This window comes from Leptodactylus fuscus, chromosome 3 (assembly GCF_031893055.1).
Source record: "Leptodactylus fuscus isolate aLepFus1 chromosome 3, aLepFus1.hap2, whole genome shotgun sequence".
Lineage (NCBI taxonomy): Eukaryota > Metazoa > Chordata > Amphibia > Anura > Leptodactylidae > Leptodactylus > Leptodactylus fuscus.
In genome coordinates, this window is record NC_134267.1 from 134089305 (window position 1) to 134109979 (window position 20675).

The 20675-nt window shown below is 41.4% G+C and overlaps 1 protein-coding gene across 3 annotated transcripts in view; it reads left to right on the forward strand.

Moving 5' to 3' along the window:
- The window catches only part of KHDRBS2 (KH RNA binding domain containing, signal transduction associated 2), a 274351-nt gene that overhangs the window by 125031 nt on the left and 128645 nt on the right, over positions 1 to 20675 (forward strand). For all 3 annotated transcript variants that reach the window (XR_012715334.1, XR_012715335.1, XM_075268390.1), the window contains exon 3: positions 9682 to 9798. Coding sequence is in view for 1 of the 3 variants with exons in the window: in XM_075268390.1 (XP_075124491.1) it covers positions 9682 to 9798 (117 nt within the window). In the remaining 2 variants the exon portion in view is untranslated. The remainder of the gene's footprint in view (positions 1 to 9681; positions 9799 to 20675) is intronic.

Consider the following 20675-nt stretch of genomic DNA (forward strand, 5'->3'; position numbering starts at 1 on the left):
TAATAGACTTGATAGTCTTTGCTTCTGATTCGTTAGAGGTGACGTTGTTAATTTCATAAGTAGAATCCTTCTTGCAATACTTTTATATAATAATTATGCAAAATATGTTTGTTAAGACTTTCACTTTCTAGTGGATGATAATCTATTGTAATGGCAATTTCTCTTAGTGTAACCCTTTGTAAAAGTTTGAGGAGTACCTCGAATTATAAACAGAGAAAAAAGCAGCTTAGTAAGTGGAGAAAGAAGCATATCATTAAAAACGCAATTTTTTGTGACTAACACGCAGGAATAGCCTTATGAAAGGCTATTCTTCTCCTACCTCCTACCTTTAGATGTCTTCTCCGCGCCGCCGTTCGGTAGAAATCCCGGTTTTCGTCGGTATGCAAATGAGTTCTCTCGCAGCACTCGGGGCTGGTCAATATAAAAAACTTTGTAATGAATCATATTTAAGAAATATATTTTTTTCTGTACTTATCAGACCGACTTACTTTTTACATAGAAGTCTATGGAGAGCGGAAGGAGATGCGGAGGCTTTAGCTGCCAAACTGTGTTACACAGTGAATCACTGAACTGTTTTAGGTGAATATGGAGAATTTAGACAAATAAACAGTTTGAGTAAAGATAAGGCTCTATTCAAACTATCAGTCTGCTGAGGCTATTTCTGCCTTGATCCTTGAAAAAGTAGAACATTATTTTTATGGACACAACTGTCCAATCATGGTCTTCTTCTTCCCATTTGAGTCATGTGATCTCAAGGTGTCCCCCCCCCTCCTTCTGTTCCCTCAACGGGTTGCCATCAATATGGAATCTGATCAGGAGTGAGGAGAAGTCAGATTGTAGGGATATGAGAGCAGTATAAATGAAAGAAGCCTGGAGAGTTATAGGCATCTGAAAGGTGCAAGGATGAAAAAAAAAAGTTTTGCCCGGAGGATTCTTTATCTATTTTTCAAGTCTCTACACTCACCTACTGTCTCTATCCTCTTTCCCTCACAGACTGTAATCCCTTGCGGGCAGGGCCCTTTATCCCACCATTGCAGTGGTCACTGTTAGTATTGTACTTGTTTTCTATGGTGTTCATTGCAAATACTGAAAAAATTTGGGATTCACGACCCAAAAAACTATTATACTCTGAGGTCTCTTCAAACCCTAGAATATATTAAGATCCTAGAATATAATGATCAGAGGACCAGGGAAGGTGATAAAGCATAAAAATCACCTGGACTCTGGTGCCTCTTGGGCCTCTTAAATGACATCTAATAATGACCATGGTGTGTTTTCATGTTTGATCACCTTCCCTGAACCTACGATCATTATACCCTGGGGTATAATATTAGCAGTTTACTTTTGGATGTGTTCAGTCCAAGTGAAACCACCGGGCCCAACAAATAATCTTGCTGCGGCCTTACTTACTGATCTTCGCTCCTGCTTACAGTTGCCTCTGTTTCCCCTTCAGCTCTCCTGGGAGCCCCTGTGCCTCCTATATCACATTGTTGTTCAGAGCTAAAGGGGAAGTGGAGACAGGTAACAGCCTATTTTTTTTTTTTTTTTTTAAGTAGCAGGGGCCTCCTAAGGTCATGTAGACCTTCTTGTAGAAGTTGCTATAGCGGTAGTTCTGCCACTGGTCCTGACCATTTTATTGGATCAATATATTTTACATGGTAGTTCTGCAACCTATGATTACATGGTTTAACCCCCCTCTCCATAGACATCAAATTGAGAACACATAGGCGATATAGCCACACCTATATCTGTGTGACAACGGGCGTATACTGTGAAAGTGTTTGTGTCTTGGGTAAGTTATTTAACCCTAGAACGCATGACGTTAAAAATATACATATTAACATATTAGGGGCCTTTTAGGCCCCCATGCAAATATTATAGAAAAACACACTTAAATAACTTTCACAAGTTATTTTTCAAAATTGCTAAATAAAATATGAATAGTGGACAAAATTTTAATTATAATTTTTTCACAGAAAACACCAAAAAATCTTTTTTTTTGTTCCAAATTTCACACAAAGATATGAAAACACACACAAAAACGCATAGAAATCTATATCAAACTAGCAAAGTGGAACAATATCGCTCAGTTTTCCTCTCTATGTTTCTTGGACACATGAAACAACGCTTTCGTTTTCTTTCTCCTGGCTCTGGAATAATCTGCAGCTCTTACCTTTTATACTTTTAGGTGGTGTATAATTCTCTGGATTTTGTGGCTCACAAGCTCTACCCTTTGCAAGCTTCTTAGAAACTGAAGCGTATCTTATCACAGATCCTTCAGCAATTAGCTCCCAGTGTATGCTGTCTTCAGTACTCTATACACCGCTCATTACTGTGTTCAGAAGGACCTGAGATGATGCCATGGCCTTATTACTCCCTCCAAAAATCACATGACATCCTCACATGTTATTATCCACACCCTGGCTCCTCCACCAGCATTACTGAGTAAATAAAGAAACTTGAGACACAAACACTACATAAAAAATAGCGGTGTCCTAAAAGGCCCCCAATCCGTACAGATGTAGTTTTCACCAAACAAACATTGTTACACCAAAATGCCTACAAAAAAATTTATATGAACAACTGGATATTATCAACAACGACATACTTGAAGAGTAGCTGGAGTTTCAAAATTCTAACTAAAGTAATTTTGCAGATAATAGCAAAAATGTAAGCATGAGGGCCTAAAAGGCCCCCCAATATGCGTTCTAGGGTTTTAAAATAAGTAATATTGCTTCTTATGGTATAGGAAGAAAAATATTATCCCAACAATTCTTTATATGAAATCCTCTATGTGGAAATCATCTTCTTTAAAAGGACTTGATAACTATCCTGATATGTTTGTTTTAACGAGACAGAAGCACCAGTTATAAAATGGTATAAATTTATTATTAGAGATGAGCGAGTACTATTCGAAACTCCCGTTTCGAATAGCACACACCCATAGGAATGCGGCCGGCAAAGTCTGCGTGCCGGCCGCTTCCATTCATTCCTATGGGTGCGTGCTATTCGAAACGAGAGTTTCAAATAGTACTCGCTCATCTCTATTAATAATATCAATAAAATGACATGACAAAAATAGCAAATAGTAAAAAAAACAAGCAAAGAAAGGGGGAGGCCAATGTTGCATTAATACAACACATATGGAGAAAATAAAAACATTAATATGATACAAGGACACAAGTGGTGGTATAAATGTATCTATATTCTAGCAAGTATAGCTAAAAGAACCCCAATGACATAAGGTGTACAAAAAGGAAGTGAACTCATAATAATACAATCAAGTGAATACATAAAGCCATACAGAGTTGCAATATTATAATGAAACGCCACCATTCTGTCCTTAGAAATATAATATAAGTCTCACCATAAGAAAAAGCTCCCCGACGCACGTTACGCCATACTGGCTTCGTCAGTGGATTTCCCCCTGACAGTATGGCGAAACGCGCGTATCCGCCTATTAACCTATTCTATTAATTAACCCTATGTAGGAACTGAAAACACAAACCTTTTTTAGTTGCTTATTATTTGCAGTGCAAGTTATTATACATTAGTAAAACACACAGCTACAGCTAAATCGCCATATTGTGAATTTTTCAATATAGTTATTTATTCCAGGAAATGATTGCTGGCTGTGACTCTAGACTTTATTTACAACATCTCTTTTCACATTTGGTGAGATGCAGACTATTCTGGAAGCAGGCACTCTCACATTGATTGCCTGTACTTTGCAAGTCATTTGGGACTGCAATCTGCTTACAGTGAAATGCAAGATATTGCGCTATATAGGTCTAAGAGATGAAGATCATTTTTAAGGCACACACACAACTTACATATCAACAAGCTCCAAGTGACAGATTGGCATGTTTCTTTCTTAGTAGCAAATGGAAGAAATATTGATTGCTTTTAAAGTATGTCATTTGGCATTTCATGCCACAGCACTTTAAAACCTTTTTACAGGAGCAAAGGGAAATATGTTTCATAGTTTATAGCGTAATATGACACAAGGCATTTTGCTTCAAAATATATTGAAAAAAAGTCAGTGCCGAGACTTTACTGTTTATTTGCTTTCTTATGTATGGAAAAGGTAAGTACCTTACATTTTAAATAGAATGGTTGTGAAGACCCTTGTCAAAAGACAAGGCCATCAATAATGTCAGCTTGCATATGTTCCTTACCTATGTAGTAAGCCTAGGCATATTTTCCATTTATTCACGGGGCACATTCTTGCACATCTCTAATCTCAAGGCTAGGCAAGGCTAGATTTACAGAACTTTGATTAGCTTACTCATCAGAGTCTAACTAGTCTATTAATTTTGATATTAATTTTAGAAAAAGGAGAAATTATCACAGAATCTGAAAAAATAGAAGTTTCAAGTGAGAAAGAAGCAAATCATGTCACTAATATTATTAACACATTAATATGAATAAATATATTCCCAACTAATGAAGATCAATATTAATTTCAATAACAATTGTTTATTATTTTAAACCTCCATAATTGCTACCTATTACATTTGTACAATGTCATGAATAAATGTCCACATTTCTGGTTTTAGTGGCTTGAACCTCCTATGATCTGGAAAATCTAAGTGGCCTAATATAACGAAATTATTACTCATCTGTGCCCCAGGAAACCAGAAATGCTACTGCCGCTGCCTCTCCTCTGGTCCTTATGATGTTTAATAATTGCATATGGCATATGACCTCTGCAGACATCCAATGGCAACAGCATACCTCCCAACCGTCCCGATTTCCGCGGGACATTCACGATTTGGGTGACATGTCCCGCGGTCCCGGTTGGAGGGAGGTATGTCCCGATTTCAACTCAGATCTGCGTCCAGAGGACGCAGACCTGAGTTGAACACATATGCGGCTGAAGCCAGGAGCTGACACAGGTCAGCTCCTCGCTTCGCCGCTGCGCGCCTCTCTCCCTGACACATATGCGGCTGAAGCGAGGAGCTGACCTGTGTCAGCTCCTCGCTTCGCCGCTGCCGCCGGCTACTGGCTTGTAGATGCGATGTGACACATCGCGTCTACAAGCCAGTAGCCGGCGGCAGCGGCGAAGTGAGGAGCTGACACAGGTCAGCTCCTCGCTTCAGCCGCACATGTGTCAGCGAGAGAGGCACGCAGAGAGCGGCGAGGGAGGAGAAGGTAAGTGTAATGTGGAACGTGAAACTGGGGGCAGATGAAGGAGAGGACGGCATGACACTGGGGGCAAAGATGGAGAGGACGGCATGACACTGGGGGCAGAGATGGAGAGGATGGCATGACACTGGGGGCAGAGATGGAGAGGACGGCATGACACTGGGGGCAGAGATGTGGGGACATGAATCTGGGGGCAGAGATGTAGAGGACATGAATCTGGGGGCAGAGATGGAGAGGACATGAATCTGGGGGCAGAGATGGAGGGGACATGAATCTGGGGACAGAGATGGAGGGACATGAAACTGGGGGCAGAGATGGGGGTACATGAATCTGGGGGCAGAGATGTGGAGACATGAATCTGGGGCAGAGATGGAGGGACATGAATCTGGGGGCAGAGATGGGGGACATGCATCTGGGGGCAGAGATGGAGGGACATGAATCTGGGGGCAGAGATGGAGGGGACATGAATCTGAGGGCAGAGATGGGGGGACATGAATCTGGGGGCAGAGATGGGGGACATGAATTTGGGGGCAGAGATGGAAGGGGGGCATGAAACTGGGGGCAGATGAAGGGTGTATATGAAACTGGGGGAGAGATAGAGGGGGGACATATAATTTACGGGTGACTGTAGGAGGACTATACTGTGTGCGGGCACATGAAAAATTAACGAGTGGGTGGAGCCAACATAAAAGTGGGCGGGGCTAAATTTACGCGCAACACACATTTTGTCCCTCTTTCGGTTCTTCAAAAGTTGGGAGGTATGGGCAACAGACAGAGGTGTAACTTGGGGCTCCTACTTATCATGTGTTACCTGTAATACTTACATTGTTGAGAGGCCTTTGGGCCCCCTCAAGCTCCAGGGCCCAATAGCGATTACCATCTCTGCACCCCTATAGCTACGCTCATGCAATCAGTTGCCATATTACTGGTTATATTGCTCCCTTCACATAGCCACAATGCCCTGACTGCTGCAGTAGTCACGCACCGTATAAAATAAAAATTGGGCAATACTGGAGTACTGTGGGACCATTTTTAGTTAGTAACAGGTGTGAAATGTGTGTCTACCAATGATATACCAAAACTATAATGGGTAAAGTTGCAAGAATTGAGTTTTTTTTGTCACTATAGACTGTCTTTTTCTTTAAATTTGACCTTTTCTTACTGATATTGTCATTATTCTTTTGTGATTAAGTCATGCTTTCATGCTGCTTTGTGAGAGGAGTTACCCCCTTAAGCTTTGAACATCTATTCTTTTGTGCCATTGTTGCTGGCAGGTGTATAAATAATTAACTGTATGCGTGCTGTGCATAGATCTCTCCTGCTTAGTCTTGCTTTAATCTTCTTCACCTTTATATGTTCAGCTAACATCTCACCAGTATTGCTTTTGTTTAAAGCCTCTCTAGACAGTAGCATGGCTCTTATTTTAGCTGCCACCCGCTGTTTTTAATGTACCAGCCATATATAATTAGATCATTTCATGCCATGAACCACAGACCTTGCTTTTGTGCATTATGTTTTTATCTGATTTCATTAAATATATAACCCTTTGAAATTGTAATCCTTTTACTTTTTATATGTTAAGCAAGGGCATTGACTTTATTTTCTCCTTAATGTATTATTTTTGGAACATTTTCTGCTGTGTGTAACGGTTGGGGTATCTGAAAAGTGTTGTTACAGAGTTTACTGATTTATTACTTTAATTTGTTTCTTTTCACAAGGTGGATAATAAAACACCTATCCCAAGGAAGTGCAAGTGAATTCTAGGCACAAAATGTATCAATATAATGCTTCTATACATAATAATTGCTTACCAAGAGAACATGCGTTATGTATTAGAACTAATGCAAAACAAGTAGCGATGTCTGTGGCAGCTGATGAGATCTTTGCTTGCATTATCCATCCTTAGGCTACAAGGTCAAAAAACACACAAGTCCATTCTGATGTAGAAAAAGGCAGACATTTCTATGGGGCAGAAACCAATTTTCTTATTTCTCTTCTTCTTACTCAAATAGCACCAACATATACCACAGCTCTTTACAGACATTGTCAGGCACTGGCCCATATAGAGCTCATAATCTAAGCTCCCTATCAGTATGTCTTTGGTGTGTGTGTGTGTGTGTGTGTGTGTGTGTGTGTGTGTGTGTGTGTGTGTGTGTGTGTGTGGAAAGTCTTGGCAGATGTTGTCCAGATTCAAATCTAGGACTCCAGCGTAAGGGCCCATTCACATGGAGGAAAATAGTGAGGAATTTGGTGTGGAATTTCAGCGCATAAAAAAAAAGCCTCCCATTTACTTCAATTAGTTTCTTTTTCTTCTAGCAGAATAAAAATTGCTAGCAGAAAAAGGAACTTATTGAAGTCAATGAGATGCTTTTTTTTTCAGCGCTGAAATTCCACACCAAATTCCTCACCATTTTCCTCTTTGTAAATGGGCCCTAAGGCAAAAGCCCTATGGGCTGTAAACGCAGTGATAAAGCGCTGCGGGAAGAACCGCTGCGTGATCGCATTGCGGTTCTTTCCGCAGCACTTTTAAGAGAAAGTTCACAGAGTTTTCCTCTGCGGACTTTCTCTTAACATTATATCTACGGGAAAGCCGCCGGCGTTTCCATAGATATAATTGACAGCTGCGATTTGCAAAGCCACAACGGCTTTGCAAATCGCAGCATGTCCGCGCTGCGATCTTTTCCGCAAAGTGGGGATGAGATTCACATGAATCCCATCCACTTTGCCTGCACTGTACAACGCCGCAATTTTTCTCAAAGCGTCTCCGCTGCGGGCAATAACTCCTGTAATTGGGTGTTTTTTGCTGCAGCTTACTTGTAGGTTTCTTTCTGGGTCCCTAGTGGCTTTTAAGATTTGTACTGCAAAGGTTGAAATCTTCTGACAAAGCCCACGGCATTGATAGACTTGCCGTGGGTTTAAAACCCATAGTGGATGTCACTTTGTGCTGTGGAGTTTAGTGGCAGTGAGTGGCTGAAATCTACTTACATTTTAAAGTGCGGTTACTGTAGACCCAATGGGTTTAGTTGCTGCAAACGTTAAACTTTAAACCCTCAGCATGTCAGTTATTGCAGCAGATTTTACCAGTGTATTTCAGCTTGTACAATGCAATGCACTGTTTCATTCAGTTCAGTGAAGGCCACTGTCTGACAATGACAATGTCTAAACGTGGTAGGACATTCAATCTAAAAATGGAAAAGTAATTTCTTTAAAAACTGCGTAGCTTGTAATATTGTACAGTATAAAAGTTCTTTATAAAGCTGTTACTGCCAGGGCTGTGGATTCAGAGTCGTGGAGTTGGGATTAATTTTTGCTGTAGTCAGAGATGGAAAAAAGTTTCCGATTCCGGCTTCAAAATAAAATGATTAATTTTACAATTATACATTTATTGATATTGTATAATTAAGTAGATCCATTGTTTGTTACATATTTACTTTCATAGTAATTAAATCATTGCTTTTTTAATGATTTAAAGAATAGTTTCTGGAGTCGGTCTGTGGAAGAGAGTCGGAACCAGTAATTTGACCATCCACAGCATGTAAATAGGAGAAATAGTTTGCCCTGTTGATGGCTTTTTACATGGGCTGACATTTGGTAGAGTATTCATAGGAACCCTCATCAAAAAATGAGCAAACAATTGTTTGATGACTGATTGCATCCTGTGTGCAAGCCAGAAAACCATCAACCCCATCTCCCGATTTAAATAGGGGGATATGCTGACACCAATTATACAAACTGTTTGGGGGCTGGATCAGGCAGATGAAATCCGTCTGCCTAATCCTGATCTCCCTCAGCAATTGGGAGAGAGTTGGAGTACTCCATACACATTAGATCAGTGGTGGGGAAACTTTGAGACTGAGTGCCCAAACTGCCATCCACATCCCAATAACTTTTCGCAAAGTGCCAACATGGCAATTTAACCTTACTAATACTGTGCGAATCCACAATTGCACACAGTTATGGACCCACAAAATATGGTGGTGTGAATGGGGTTTTATCAAGCTTTGAATAATGCAAAACAACATTGTACTGAAAGGTAGAAGTCTCTACATTTGGTTCTTTTGAACAATTAATGTTCAATATTTCCATTGCACAGGATCTTTATAGTGACCGTTTTATAGTGACTGTGCAATGTTATTACAGCCTGTACTAATATCATGTCTGCTATATAACAGTTACTGTGTGATATAAATAATTAAGAGGCCACCACGCAGTGCAATCTGCCCCACAGTGGCCCTCACACAGCACAATCTGCCCTGCAGTGGCTCCCACACAGTATAATCTACAACACAGTGGCCTCCACACAGTACAATGTACTCCACAGATGAGTGCAAACAGGGAGGGCTTGGAGTGCCAGCTCTGGCACCCGTGCCATAGGTTTGCCACCATGGCATTAGATGGTCACCTAAACCCATCCAAACATACGAGTCTGGGCAACATAGAAATAATGCATATGAGCTGCTTTAAGTAAGAAAACTTTTTACACGAGCCTCTGAATTAATCTTTTGTCTGTCCTATTTCCATATTTTTTTTTAGTTTAATTTTGTGGGGAAATTACTTGGACCAAGAGGAAATTCCTTAAAAAGATTACAAGAAGAAACTGGTGCAAAAATGTCTATCCTGGGAAAAGGATCAATGAGAGACAAGGCAAAGGTAAACACTCAGAATGACGTAATATTTATGATATATTAAAGATGTAAACTAATGACCTCTGATAATATATAATAGCATAAAATATTGTCTTTTCCTTAGTAGAAATGGGATTATATGGAGCTGCAGCCATATTCATCATATACGTGATTTCCACCAAACATTTCATTTGTTCTGTAAATATGTTGAATTGCTTATCTGTTACTGATCCTAAGTTATGGCTTCTGTTATGATATGGGGCTCCATTCATGTCTTTTTAAATGTGGTTAATATTTTATTGTGGAAAGAGAACCAAGTTGTTGAATGATTTTGACATGTATAGAAGAATGACATGTTACATGTAGCTTGCCCTTGGATATGTGTGCATCCTAGACATGTTAATTTACTTATAGCTTATTCACACTGCCATGAATGATGAAAAAAACCTGTTACAGCTCAATGTGCAATCCAAGGAAATCTCATACTGCATTGACAAGTGGTATTCTAGTCAGAAAAAATGGATAGGACAAAAAAATAGGACATGCTGCAAGCTATTTCATGGGTCTACATGGAAAAAGTGAAGTGTATATGGCCCAATTCTATACATTGGGTGTGTGTGCAGTCTGTGTCTAGTCCTCTACAGTTAGTAGCAATCGTTCTCGCCTATGTAGTTTAATAGGTCAACACAAATAAGCCTGGATCACCATGTTTATCTTTAATTGGTACTTGTTCTCAGCCTGTGTCAGAAGATGTAATAGCAGACTTATTTACTAGAGATGAGCGAGTAGTGAAATATTCGAAATTCGATTAGAGTAGACCTCAATATTTGACTATTCGTTCGAATATCAAATCTCATTATAGTCTATGGGAAAAACATGCTCGTTTCAGGGAAACCAAAATTCAACCAATTGGAGTCACCAAGTCCACAATGACACCTCAGGAAATGATGCACCTCTGGAATGCAACTGGGACAGCAGGGGAAGCATGTCTGGGTGTATCTAGCACGCCCAAGTCCCAGTATTATTGTTAGTATTATTATTATTGCTGCTGCTACTGATATAGCCAGCCAATGACTGTATACGTTTTTTTCCAATGCCTATGTTGTCCTAGTTCCTGTCCCACCTCTCCGCATTGTTATTGGTGTAAATAAAAATGCCAGGTAAGGTGGGAGCGGAATCAAATTTTTACTGCATTTACCGTGTGGTATTCGACCAATACCTACTAGAACGAATACTACTCGCTCATCTCTATTATTTACTGTAAAGATGTAACATATTTAAACATATCATGTCCCCTCTCCCTTATTTTATCCAGGCTTTATAAATTAACGTCTTTAAAGAAATACTAAGCCTTAAAATGGATGTCAAAAGTAACAAGAACTATGGTTGGCAGCAATTTTTGCATAATCATTATCCAAACAATCTCTCAGAAATCCTGCAGGGAACATAGGGTTAATCTCCTGCTGAGTACTTCCATCTTTGGCTGGTGGGGAGCCAGAGGAGGCAGGACAAATTTAACAATATTGAGTCCTATACATAAAAAACATAGCAAGGAGGCTCCTATTCACACCAGTTGTCTTACAGCCAGACACAGGATAGAGAGTAGGAGGAAGAGAAGGCTAAGATCCTGGGACACAGAGAGAATATTTTTGATACAGTTCTCAGCTATAATTGTTATATGAGGCAAAATCGCATGAATGAATGAATGAATGGGATATTCTTTTTTGTGCATCTTCTATGTGTAGTGTTTCTTTAAGTCTTTCCTTATTACTAAGGTCGATTTTCGGAGCCTGTCTTTGGACCCATTCTGCTTTCTCAATGTCTTTTTGTAGGCAAGATGTCAAGAACTGAAAAAAGTGGGGCATATTTTCAATAATGTCAAACAGTTTATAGTTTTAGACATATTTATAAATATTTAGTACGGATCTTCATAAACCTGTCTCTCTTTCCAAAGTGCTTCACTTTCCCATGCACCAAAATTCTGGCTCACTTTCCAATGCACCAAAGGTGTGCCTCATTATTCTGATGTACCAAAAAAAAGTGTCTCCATTGTGCCAAAAAAAAATCAAAACCTGTCTCCATTGTCCAAAATTTTGTCTCGTTTAGATCTTCAAGTAAGTTACAAAAGAACATCTGCACCATGTTTGTTCATTTCTGTTCATAAATGTGTTGTAAGCTTAGAAACTTTAAAACCTTGCCGATTCTGATGCACATTTTTGAGAAGTGCCATATTTTTCTGTTCTTTCTGGTGCATGCTGTTCATAAATTCATCATAAGTGTTGAGAACCATACATTTTGGCATTACTGTAGATAGAAAAGTATCTGACCTCTATAGCTAAATATGCCTCATATTCCAAAAAGTTTCACTTAGAGCTCTATTTCTTTCTGTTTTAGAGTCCTGGCTAAGATAGAACCGCCACTGTGATGTTTAGTACATGATTATACATAAATAAATAAATAAATATATATATATATATATATATATATATATATCTTCCATACACTTTGAAACATTAAATGGAGTCCATCAGATTCCACAATGGCTTTTAAAGTAGGCATAGTGCTTTGTAGGTGATTTAAGTAGAAGTACCATCATACCCATGTTTTCTAATTTACTGTCTCCAAAGCTGCAAATTCAGTCTTTTGTTCTCTATATAAATGAATTTCCCAGAGCATTATAGGCATGGATTCTCAGTCCAAGCAACATCTCTGACTGTCTCCCCACCCAGCCTTCCTGCTGCTTGCTTCTGATCACATAAACTTGCGTTCAGAGTATGGGAAGCAGGTCAGGCCTGGGCAGGTAGACACAATGACAGATAGTACATGTACCAAGAATTAATGCATCCAGTGCAGTGAGCACCTCATTTCCATAAATAATAATGGACAGAATTTGCAGTGCTTACGCTTCACTTACAAGGCAGAAAAGCCTACTTTTAATAGTCATATAGGACCTTATGGCCTCTCTTTGAACACTAAATTATGTCTAAATGAACAACTTTCTAATTTGATAGGGCCAACAATTTTCTGACTTTAATAGTTTAATATAAACCAGTTTCATTGTTGTTGTTTTATATTGTATTGATGGATCATGATGCAGATGGAGAAATCCCAAAAGCAAAAGAGGGAATTTGTTTAAAAACATGTTGCTAATGTGTAACTTTTTGAGTTATTTCTTCTGATGTTTATGTTGAAGCTCTCCAGTAGTGCCCCTTACCTTGTTTCCCTTGCTATTGTTCCCCTTTTACTACTAGAAAACTTGGCTGTCCTTCTGCTCTTTATCATCTAATACCTTAAAAGAAAAAAGTACTGTAATAAACTTTTGGCTGCACGTTGAAGTGCCTGGATGAATTTTCTTGTCATTATCTTAGTTTCCGCTTCTGTAGTTTCACATACACCCTCTAACAACTCTTGACTCAGAATGGGTCAAATTAATCCACTAGCTGATATTTCTACCAGCTATGCTTCCCTGAGCAGATGTATGAAGAATCTGCCAGAAAACAAGAACACTGCATTTTTTCTGCTTGCTTTATATGATTGGATTAGAAAATCTTTGATACAGATTTTCAATTCTTTCTTTTGAACCCCCTTAGAGATCAATCTAGTAAATGGGTCTGTACAGTATTAGATATTTTTAGATCTAATCCTATAACAGAATGTAAATCAGATATCCACTACTCAAAATATTTAGGAAGATTTTCATCGGTCTTGTCTTAAAATCCAATATCTTTCTATCACATATTTAAAAGTGTATCAGTACATGACAGCCATGAGTAAGAGCAATAGATATGCTTGAAAACGTTTGACAGAAGAGGTGTGGGATTTATTCATACATGTACCACCCTTTGTTTATTTGATTTCAAGCCAAAACTACCATTTGTTTTATAGCAGTAAGGAATCAAGAGACAGTGCAGAGGCATTAGGGTATGTTCACACGATGTAAAATGGAGCGTGATCTGGCACGTATACGGCGTGTCAGAGTGTGAGCTCTCAAAAAGATCCCATTGATTTCAATGGGAGTTACGAGCATATACGTCGCGTTATTTTGCGCCCGTAATTTTGCGGCATATTTTCTATGGGAGCCTAGAAGGGAGTTTGCACGTTATCTCTTGTTCTTTACTATGTGATTGGCATGTGGCATGGATGCTCGATAGACCCTTTCGCAATATGTGAATATGCAGTTATGGCAGTATTTTCATAAAATGAAGCACATTATGAAAATATGAAGCATGGAAGCACATTATGAGTTTATCATGCCTGTTTTAAACTTATGTACACTTCATATTATTTAATTTTCCCAATGAATAATGGTTTAGATAGGACAGGAACATAACTAGCAAAGAATGGGCCCCATAGCAAACTTTTGATCATAGCAACCCGTCTCCTGGCATACAGTATAACACCCCATTTCACACACTATAATTTCCCAAAGTGGCCCCCAGACAGTATAATATCCCATAGTCACGCCTCTTCACAGTATAATGTCCCACTGTGGCTACTCCACACATTATAATGTCCCACAGTGGCACCTCCACCTAGTATAATGGCATATAGTGGCCCCTCCACAAAGTATAATGTTCCATAGAGGCCTCTCCACACAGTATAATGTCATACAGCGGTCCCTCCACACACAGTATAATGTCCATTAGCGGCCCTTCCACACAGTATAAAGTCACATAGCAGCCCCTCCACACATTATAATGTCATGCAGCGGCCCCTCCACACACCGTATAATGTCCAATAGCGGCCCTTCTACACAATATAATGTCCCATAACGGCCCCTCCACACAGTATAATGTCTCATAGTGGCCCCTCCACACAGTATAATGCCACATAGCAGCCTCTCCACACAGTATAATGTTCCATAGAGGCCTCTCCTCACAGTACAATGTCCCATAGCGACTCTTGCACACAGTATAATGTCACATAGCGGCTGCTCCACACATTATAATGTCCCACAGTCGCACCTCCATACAGTATAATGTCTCATAGGGGCCCCTCCACACAGTATATTATCCCATGGTGGCTTTCACAAGGTATAATGTCCCATCATAGCCACTCCACACAGTTTGTTGCAAATACTGCAAACATTTCGGGTTAACAGAACCCAAAATTTTGGGGGTATACACAAACAAACAGTTATTATACTTTTCAAACCCCAGAGTATAATGATCAGATGGACCAGGGGAGGTGGCAAACATAAAAATCTGTGGTGCTCGCGTCTCCTGGGATCCAGCGCGACTCCCTGCTCTTGTAAATATCACACATTTTCTATGACAAAGCTTCTTATATTTGCTTGTACTATTAATTTATGCAAAGTTTGTTACATAGTTGACAATCATGTAAATACCTACAATTCTGCAGCACGAGTTTGGCACTAGGTTAGTAAACATTAAAATATGAATTTATACAAGACAATTTAACTCAATAAGAACATTATAAAGGTGTCTTTAAAGGGATCCCATCATAGAAACCCTTTTTTTTAAAATTATGAGTAACACGTAGGAATAGCATTAAGAAAGGCTATTCGTCTCCTACCTTTTGTTGTCTTCTCCTCGTTGCCGTTCTGTAGGAATCCTGGTTCTTGTTGGTATGCAAATTAGTTCTCTCGCATCACTAGGGGTGGGCCCCAGCGCTCAAACAGCACTGGGGGCATCCCCAATGCTGCGAGAGAACTCTCTCCAGCGCCGCCTCCATCTTCATCAGCAGTGTCGTCTTCATCCTCTTCTTCCGGTGAAGGTTTCAGACTTCTAGGCCTCGGGCCTTGGGCAGAGCAGACTGCACATGCCCACAGGCCACGAGAAAATGGCCACTTACAATACTGTGCAGCGGCCATTTTCTTGTGGCCTGTGGGCATGTGCAGTCTGCTCTGCCCAAGGCCCGAGGCCTAGAAGTTGTAAACCTGCACCGGAAGAAGAGGGTGTAGAAGACGCTGCTGATGAAGATGGAGGCAGCGCTGGAGAGAGTTCTCTCACAGCATTGGGGACGCCTCCAGTGCTGTTTGAGCACTGAGGACCTCCCCCAGTGCTGTGAGAGAACTCATTTACATACTGACAAGATCCGGGATTCCTCCGAAAGGCGGCGCAGAGAAGACAACGAAAGGTAGGAGACAAATAGCCTTTTTTAAGGCTATTCCAATGTGTTACTCATAAAAAAGAGTTTCAATGATAGGATCCCTTTAACCTAACCAACCTCCCAATGATAGCCACCTTAGCCTGCAGAAATGAATGCGTTTAACATATCTGTGCATGAAGGGACTGTGTATAAGCAATCTCTGTATAAAATAAGATTTGAGAACAGTATTCTGCTAGATCATTCATTTACACAATAAAATCATAGCAATGATAGTGGCAATGACTGTGCACACATTTATAGCATTAATGTAATCAATTGACAGCTTTTCGACAGTTTTGTGATCATATATTGTATACTAAAACAGCTAATGCTAGCCTTCTCTATTGCACAGCTTCTTATTGTCCATTCATACAGTACAGAGGCTTTTGCTGCCTTGAGAAAAGATCATCTAATCTCAAGGGAATGAGCACATGTAATCTGCACTACCTGTGGTGTGAAATGTGCCTTAAAAATTTGTTTTACTAACCCAGAATTCACTTGAGTAACGTAGTGATACCACACAGTAGGCGTCTGGATTGCAAACTGTTTTATTCTGCTTTAGTGAATATTATTATAGTAAAATTGTAGGTGTTATGTTGGTACATTTGAAGGGATATCCATCTCAGTGTCATGATTATATAGAAGGTGCTAGCCAAACATATTGCCTTAGTGACTTTTTTGACATTTTCTATTTTAGAAATCATGGGTTCAGACATGAGTACTGTATAAAGTATATTTTAAGGTTACATTCTTTTTCAACTCACAAGACTTGGCATAGAAATGTCATGCAGATTTTTTTTTATGGCTGGCTGTAATGTTTCTTTAGCTAGTTGCGCTGTGCCAACAGTAGATATAATGGTCACTAATCTACAGCACTGGTGTCATTCAGTGTGAAAAATGCTGAATGTGTTCCTACCTCCCTGAGTCCCTGACATGTTTGGTCGTAGTAAATGTGCCCATCAAATGTATATAGTTGATTGCTAAACGCCACTAACTGACTGCCAAATATGAGAGCTATTGTAGTTCATTTAGTGTTGATAGATTTCTGTAAGTCAGCTCTAAGATTTCAGGCAAATGAAAAATACGCTGAGGACAATCAGAATTAAGTGTAATTGTGACACTGTAACATCCATTTGTATAATGCCTAATATGTGATTGTTTCCTTGCTTCAGCACTTTCTGAACTCAAGGGGCATGTGAAATGATAAAAATTGTCTTGAGTTTTTGCTGATCTGCAGATTCTGGCTGAGCTCAGCTAGCCACTGTGGAACAATGATCCTCTAATTTAGATGTCATAGGCTACAGATTTCTCCCAAGATGTTTCTGTGCTGTTGCAGCATTCTCATTTAGAGCATTTATTACAAGCTAGGCAATTGTTGTGCTAAAACTGAAATATCTATTCTGAAATAATTGTCACTTGCAATACTCTTTAATAATAATGTATCTGTCAATTCTACTGCTACGTTACACCACAAGTCATGACACCTTAATATTTGCACAAGAAAAAGGGCACATAAAGCGCTGAATATGATTATATACTGTGCCCAGTTTACAGGATAAATACTACTCTAGACACTGACAATGCTGAATGTTGATCTGAGAAATCAATGAATAAATTTCGGGAAGGTAAACAGGGGCATATAAGCACCACTATGCAGAATGTCCCATGTGCACATGAAAATATAGCCATTAAAAATATTAATACTGTTCTTTAGTAGAAAAGCAAGACAGCTACATATATAATTAGTAGAGATGAGCGAACACTAAAATGTTCGAGGTTCGAAATTCGAATCGATCAGCCGCTCACTGTTCGTGTGTTCGAACGGGTTTCGAACCCCATTATAGTCTATGGGGAACATATACTCGTTAAGGGGGAAACCCAAATCCGTGTCTGGAGGGTCACCAAGTCCACTATGACACCACAGGAAATGATGCCAACACCTCTGGAATGACACTGGGACAGCAGGGGAAGCATGTCTGGGGGCATCTAACACACCAAAGACCCTCTATTACCCCAACATCACAGCCTAACAACTACACACTTTACACATTCAAAAAAACCTCTATCAAAGTGGGAAAATACCTGGAAACCTTCTTTACTCCCCAAATGGATGGACACAAACCCCAATTTAAGCTCAACAAACAGTAACAACCACCCCTTTAAATCACGTTCCCCATGACAACCACAGATGGAATAGACAATGGGAAATCCAAAAGCCCTCACCCCTAACTGTCATTTTGAGTGTGTGTGTGTGTGTGTGTGTGTGATGTGGTAAGACCTTCCAAAATTCACTTTTCTAGCCCTTAACATGAGCCCTTCCAAACAAAGTTACAGGACCTTAAGCTGAGCTACCAGCAGAGATTGAGGCCCTTGGCATGAGTAGAGCCTTGCACCAGCAGTGTTTTTGGCACTTAGGGTGAGTTGAGCCTTGTACCAGCGTGTGTCCCTTAACATCAGGCGAGCCCTAAGTTCTGCACTTTGCACAAAAGTTCAACATTAACCTTAGTAGCAGGCCCGAGAACCAGGAACAGGTCTTGCAATGGCTGTCGGATAACGCTTAAAGCACATTGTCCACCAGCCAGTCAGCCTCTACCTCCTCTTACCCAACAGTCTTGTCCTCCTTCCACCCAAAATTCCCAATCTTCCCAGAACAATAACCCCAACTGTCCCTGCTCCCCAGAGCTGTTCTCCCTTCCTTTGACTGTTCCGCAACCTGCCCCTCCATTTCGCGATTCCACGGACCTAACAGACGAGTATCTGTGTCCAGATGCTCAAACACTAGAGTCTCCTCCATCTCCGGTCGATTTGGTGGCGGATGACCAGCAACCCACCCTCATCGATGACGATGAGATGCAGTTGCTGTCAGGGCAGCCAGTTGACATGCGCATTGTGCAGGAGGAGGAGGCAAGACAGGAGTTGGAAGAGGAGGTGGTGGACGACGAGGACACCGACCCCACCTGGACAAGGCGGATGTCAAGCTGGGAAAGTAGTGTGGATGTTGAGGCAGGTGCAGCACCAAAAAGGGTAGCTAGAGGCAGAGGTCAACAGCTTCGCCGAAGCCAGGCCAGACCCGGAATGTCCGAAGATGTTCCCTTTTGTACCCAGCCCAGAAAAACTCCCCCATCGAGGGCACGTTTCTCGAAGGTGTATAGTTTTTTCAAGGAATGCGCCGATTACAGATATAGTGTCGTCTACACAATTTGCCTCTCGAAATCGAGTAGGGGCCCTGAGAAGAGCAACCTGTCCACCACTTCAATGCACCGTCATTTGGAATCCAAGCACTGGAATCAGTGGCAGGCAGCAACGGCAGGACAAACGTCGCCCGCCGTTCATGCCACTGCCTCTGCTCACAGTGCTGGCGATGCACTCCAGAGGACAACCCAGGACATCACTTCATCTGCCTCCGCCACTTTGTTGACTTCTCCCTCATCCTCCCCTGTTTCTGTCTTATCTCCTTCTCCTGCACCATCAAAGGCACCATCACGCGCTTCTTTACAACAACCCACCATCTCTCAGACATTGGAGCGCTGGCAGAAATACACCGCTAACCACCCACCCACGCAAGCCTAGAACACCAACATCGCTAAACTGCTGGCCCAGGAGATGTTGGCGTTCCGGCTTGTTGAAACTCCCGCCTTCCCGGACCTGATGGCAACTGTGGCACCTCACTATGCCGTCCCTAGCCGTCACAACTTCTCCCGGTGTGGCGTCCCCGCCTTGCACCAGCACGTGTCACTCAACATCAGGTGGGCCCTTAGTTCCGCGCTTTGCTGCAAGGTCCACTTGACCACCGACACTTGGACAAGCGCATGTGGTCAGGGATGCTGCTTATCTTTAAGGACAGGCAGGGTGAATGGGGTGGAGTCTGGTCCCGGGGTGCAAACTGAGGTACCCTATCTCCTCTCCCAGGCCAAAATTCATGGCAGGAGTAGACTGAAACCCTACGACGCTGCAACCTCCACCCCAGCTACTAGCGGCAAACGCTAAAACACTGGTGTGGGGAGACGTCAGCAGGCCGTGCTGAAGCTCATCAGCTTGGGGGACAGACAGCACAGTGCCTCCGAGGTCAGGGATGCCATCCTGGCTGAGATGGCTTTTTTTTTTCCCTGCTACACCTGGGGCCTGGCATTTTTACACCTGTGATAATGGCTGGAACCTGGTAGCGGCTCTGGAGCTTGCCAGCCTCCAACACGTTCCATGTTTGGCCCACGTCTAACCTAGTGGTGCAACGTTATTTTGAAAACATACCCAAATGTACCGAAGCTACTTTAGAAAATGCGGCGCTTGTGCGCCCACTTTTGCAAGTGTACAGGAGTCGCTGCTAGCCTAAAAACACTCTAGCAAGGCCTACATCTGTCCAAACACAGGCTGTTGTCTGTCATTCACACACGCTGAAACCCTACAATACCATATCTTGAGCAGGGTGTGTGAGCTGCACAGACCTTTGATGGAGTTCCATCTACAAAACCCAAGGGTTCCTCAAAGTCAGCTCCCAAAGTTTCTGCACCATGAGTTTCCAGGGGTGGCAGAGTTATGGCTAGGGGCAGAGGCATGGATAGGGATGATGTCTAGGGGCAAAAGCAGTGTGGATGTGGAGGCAAGCTAAGCAGCAAAAACTGGGGGTACAAGCTAAGGCATGAACTGGGGTGATGTCTAGGGGCAAAAGCAGTGTGGATGTGGAGGCAAGCTAAGCAGCAAAAACTGGGGGTACAAGCTAAGGCATGGACTGGGGTGATGTCTAGGGGCAAAAGCAGTGTGGATGTGGAGGCAAGCTAAGCAGGGAAAAAGGTG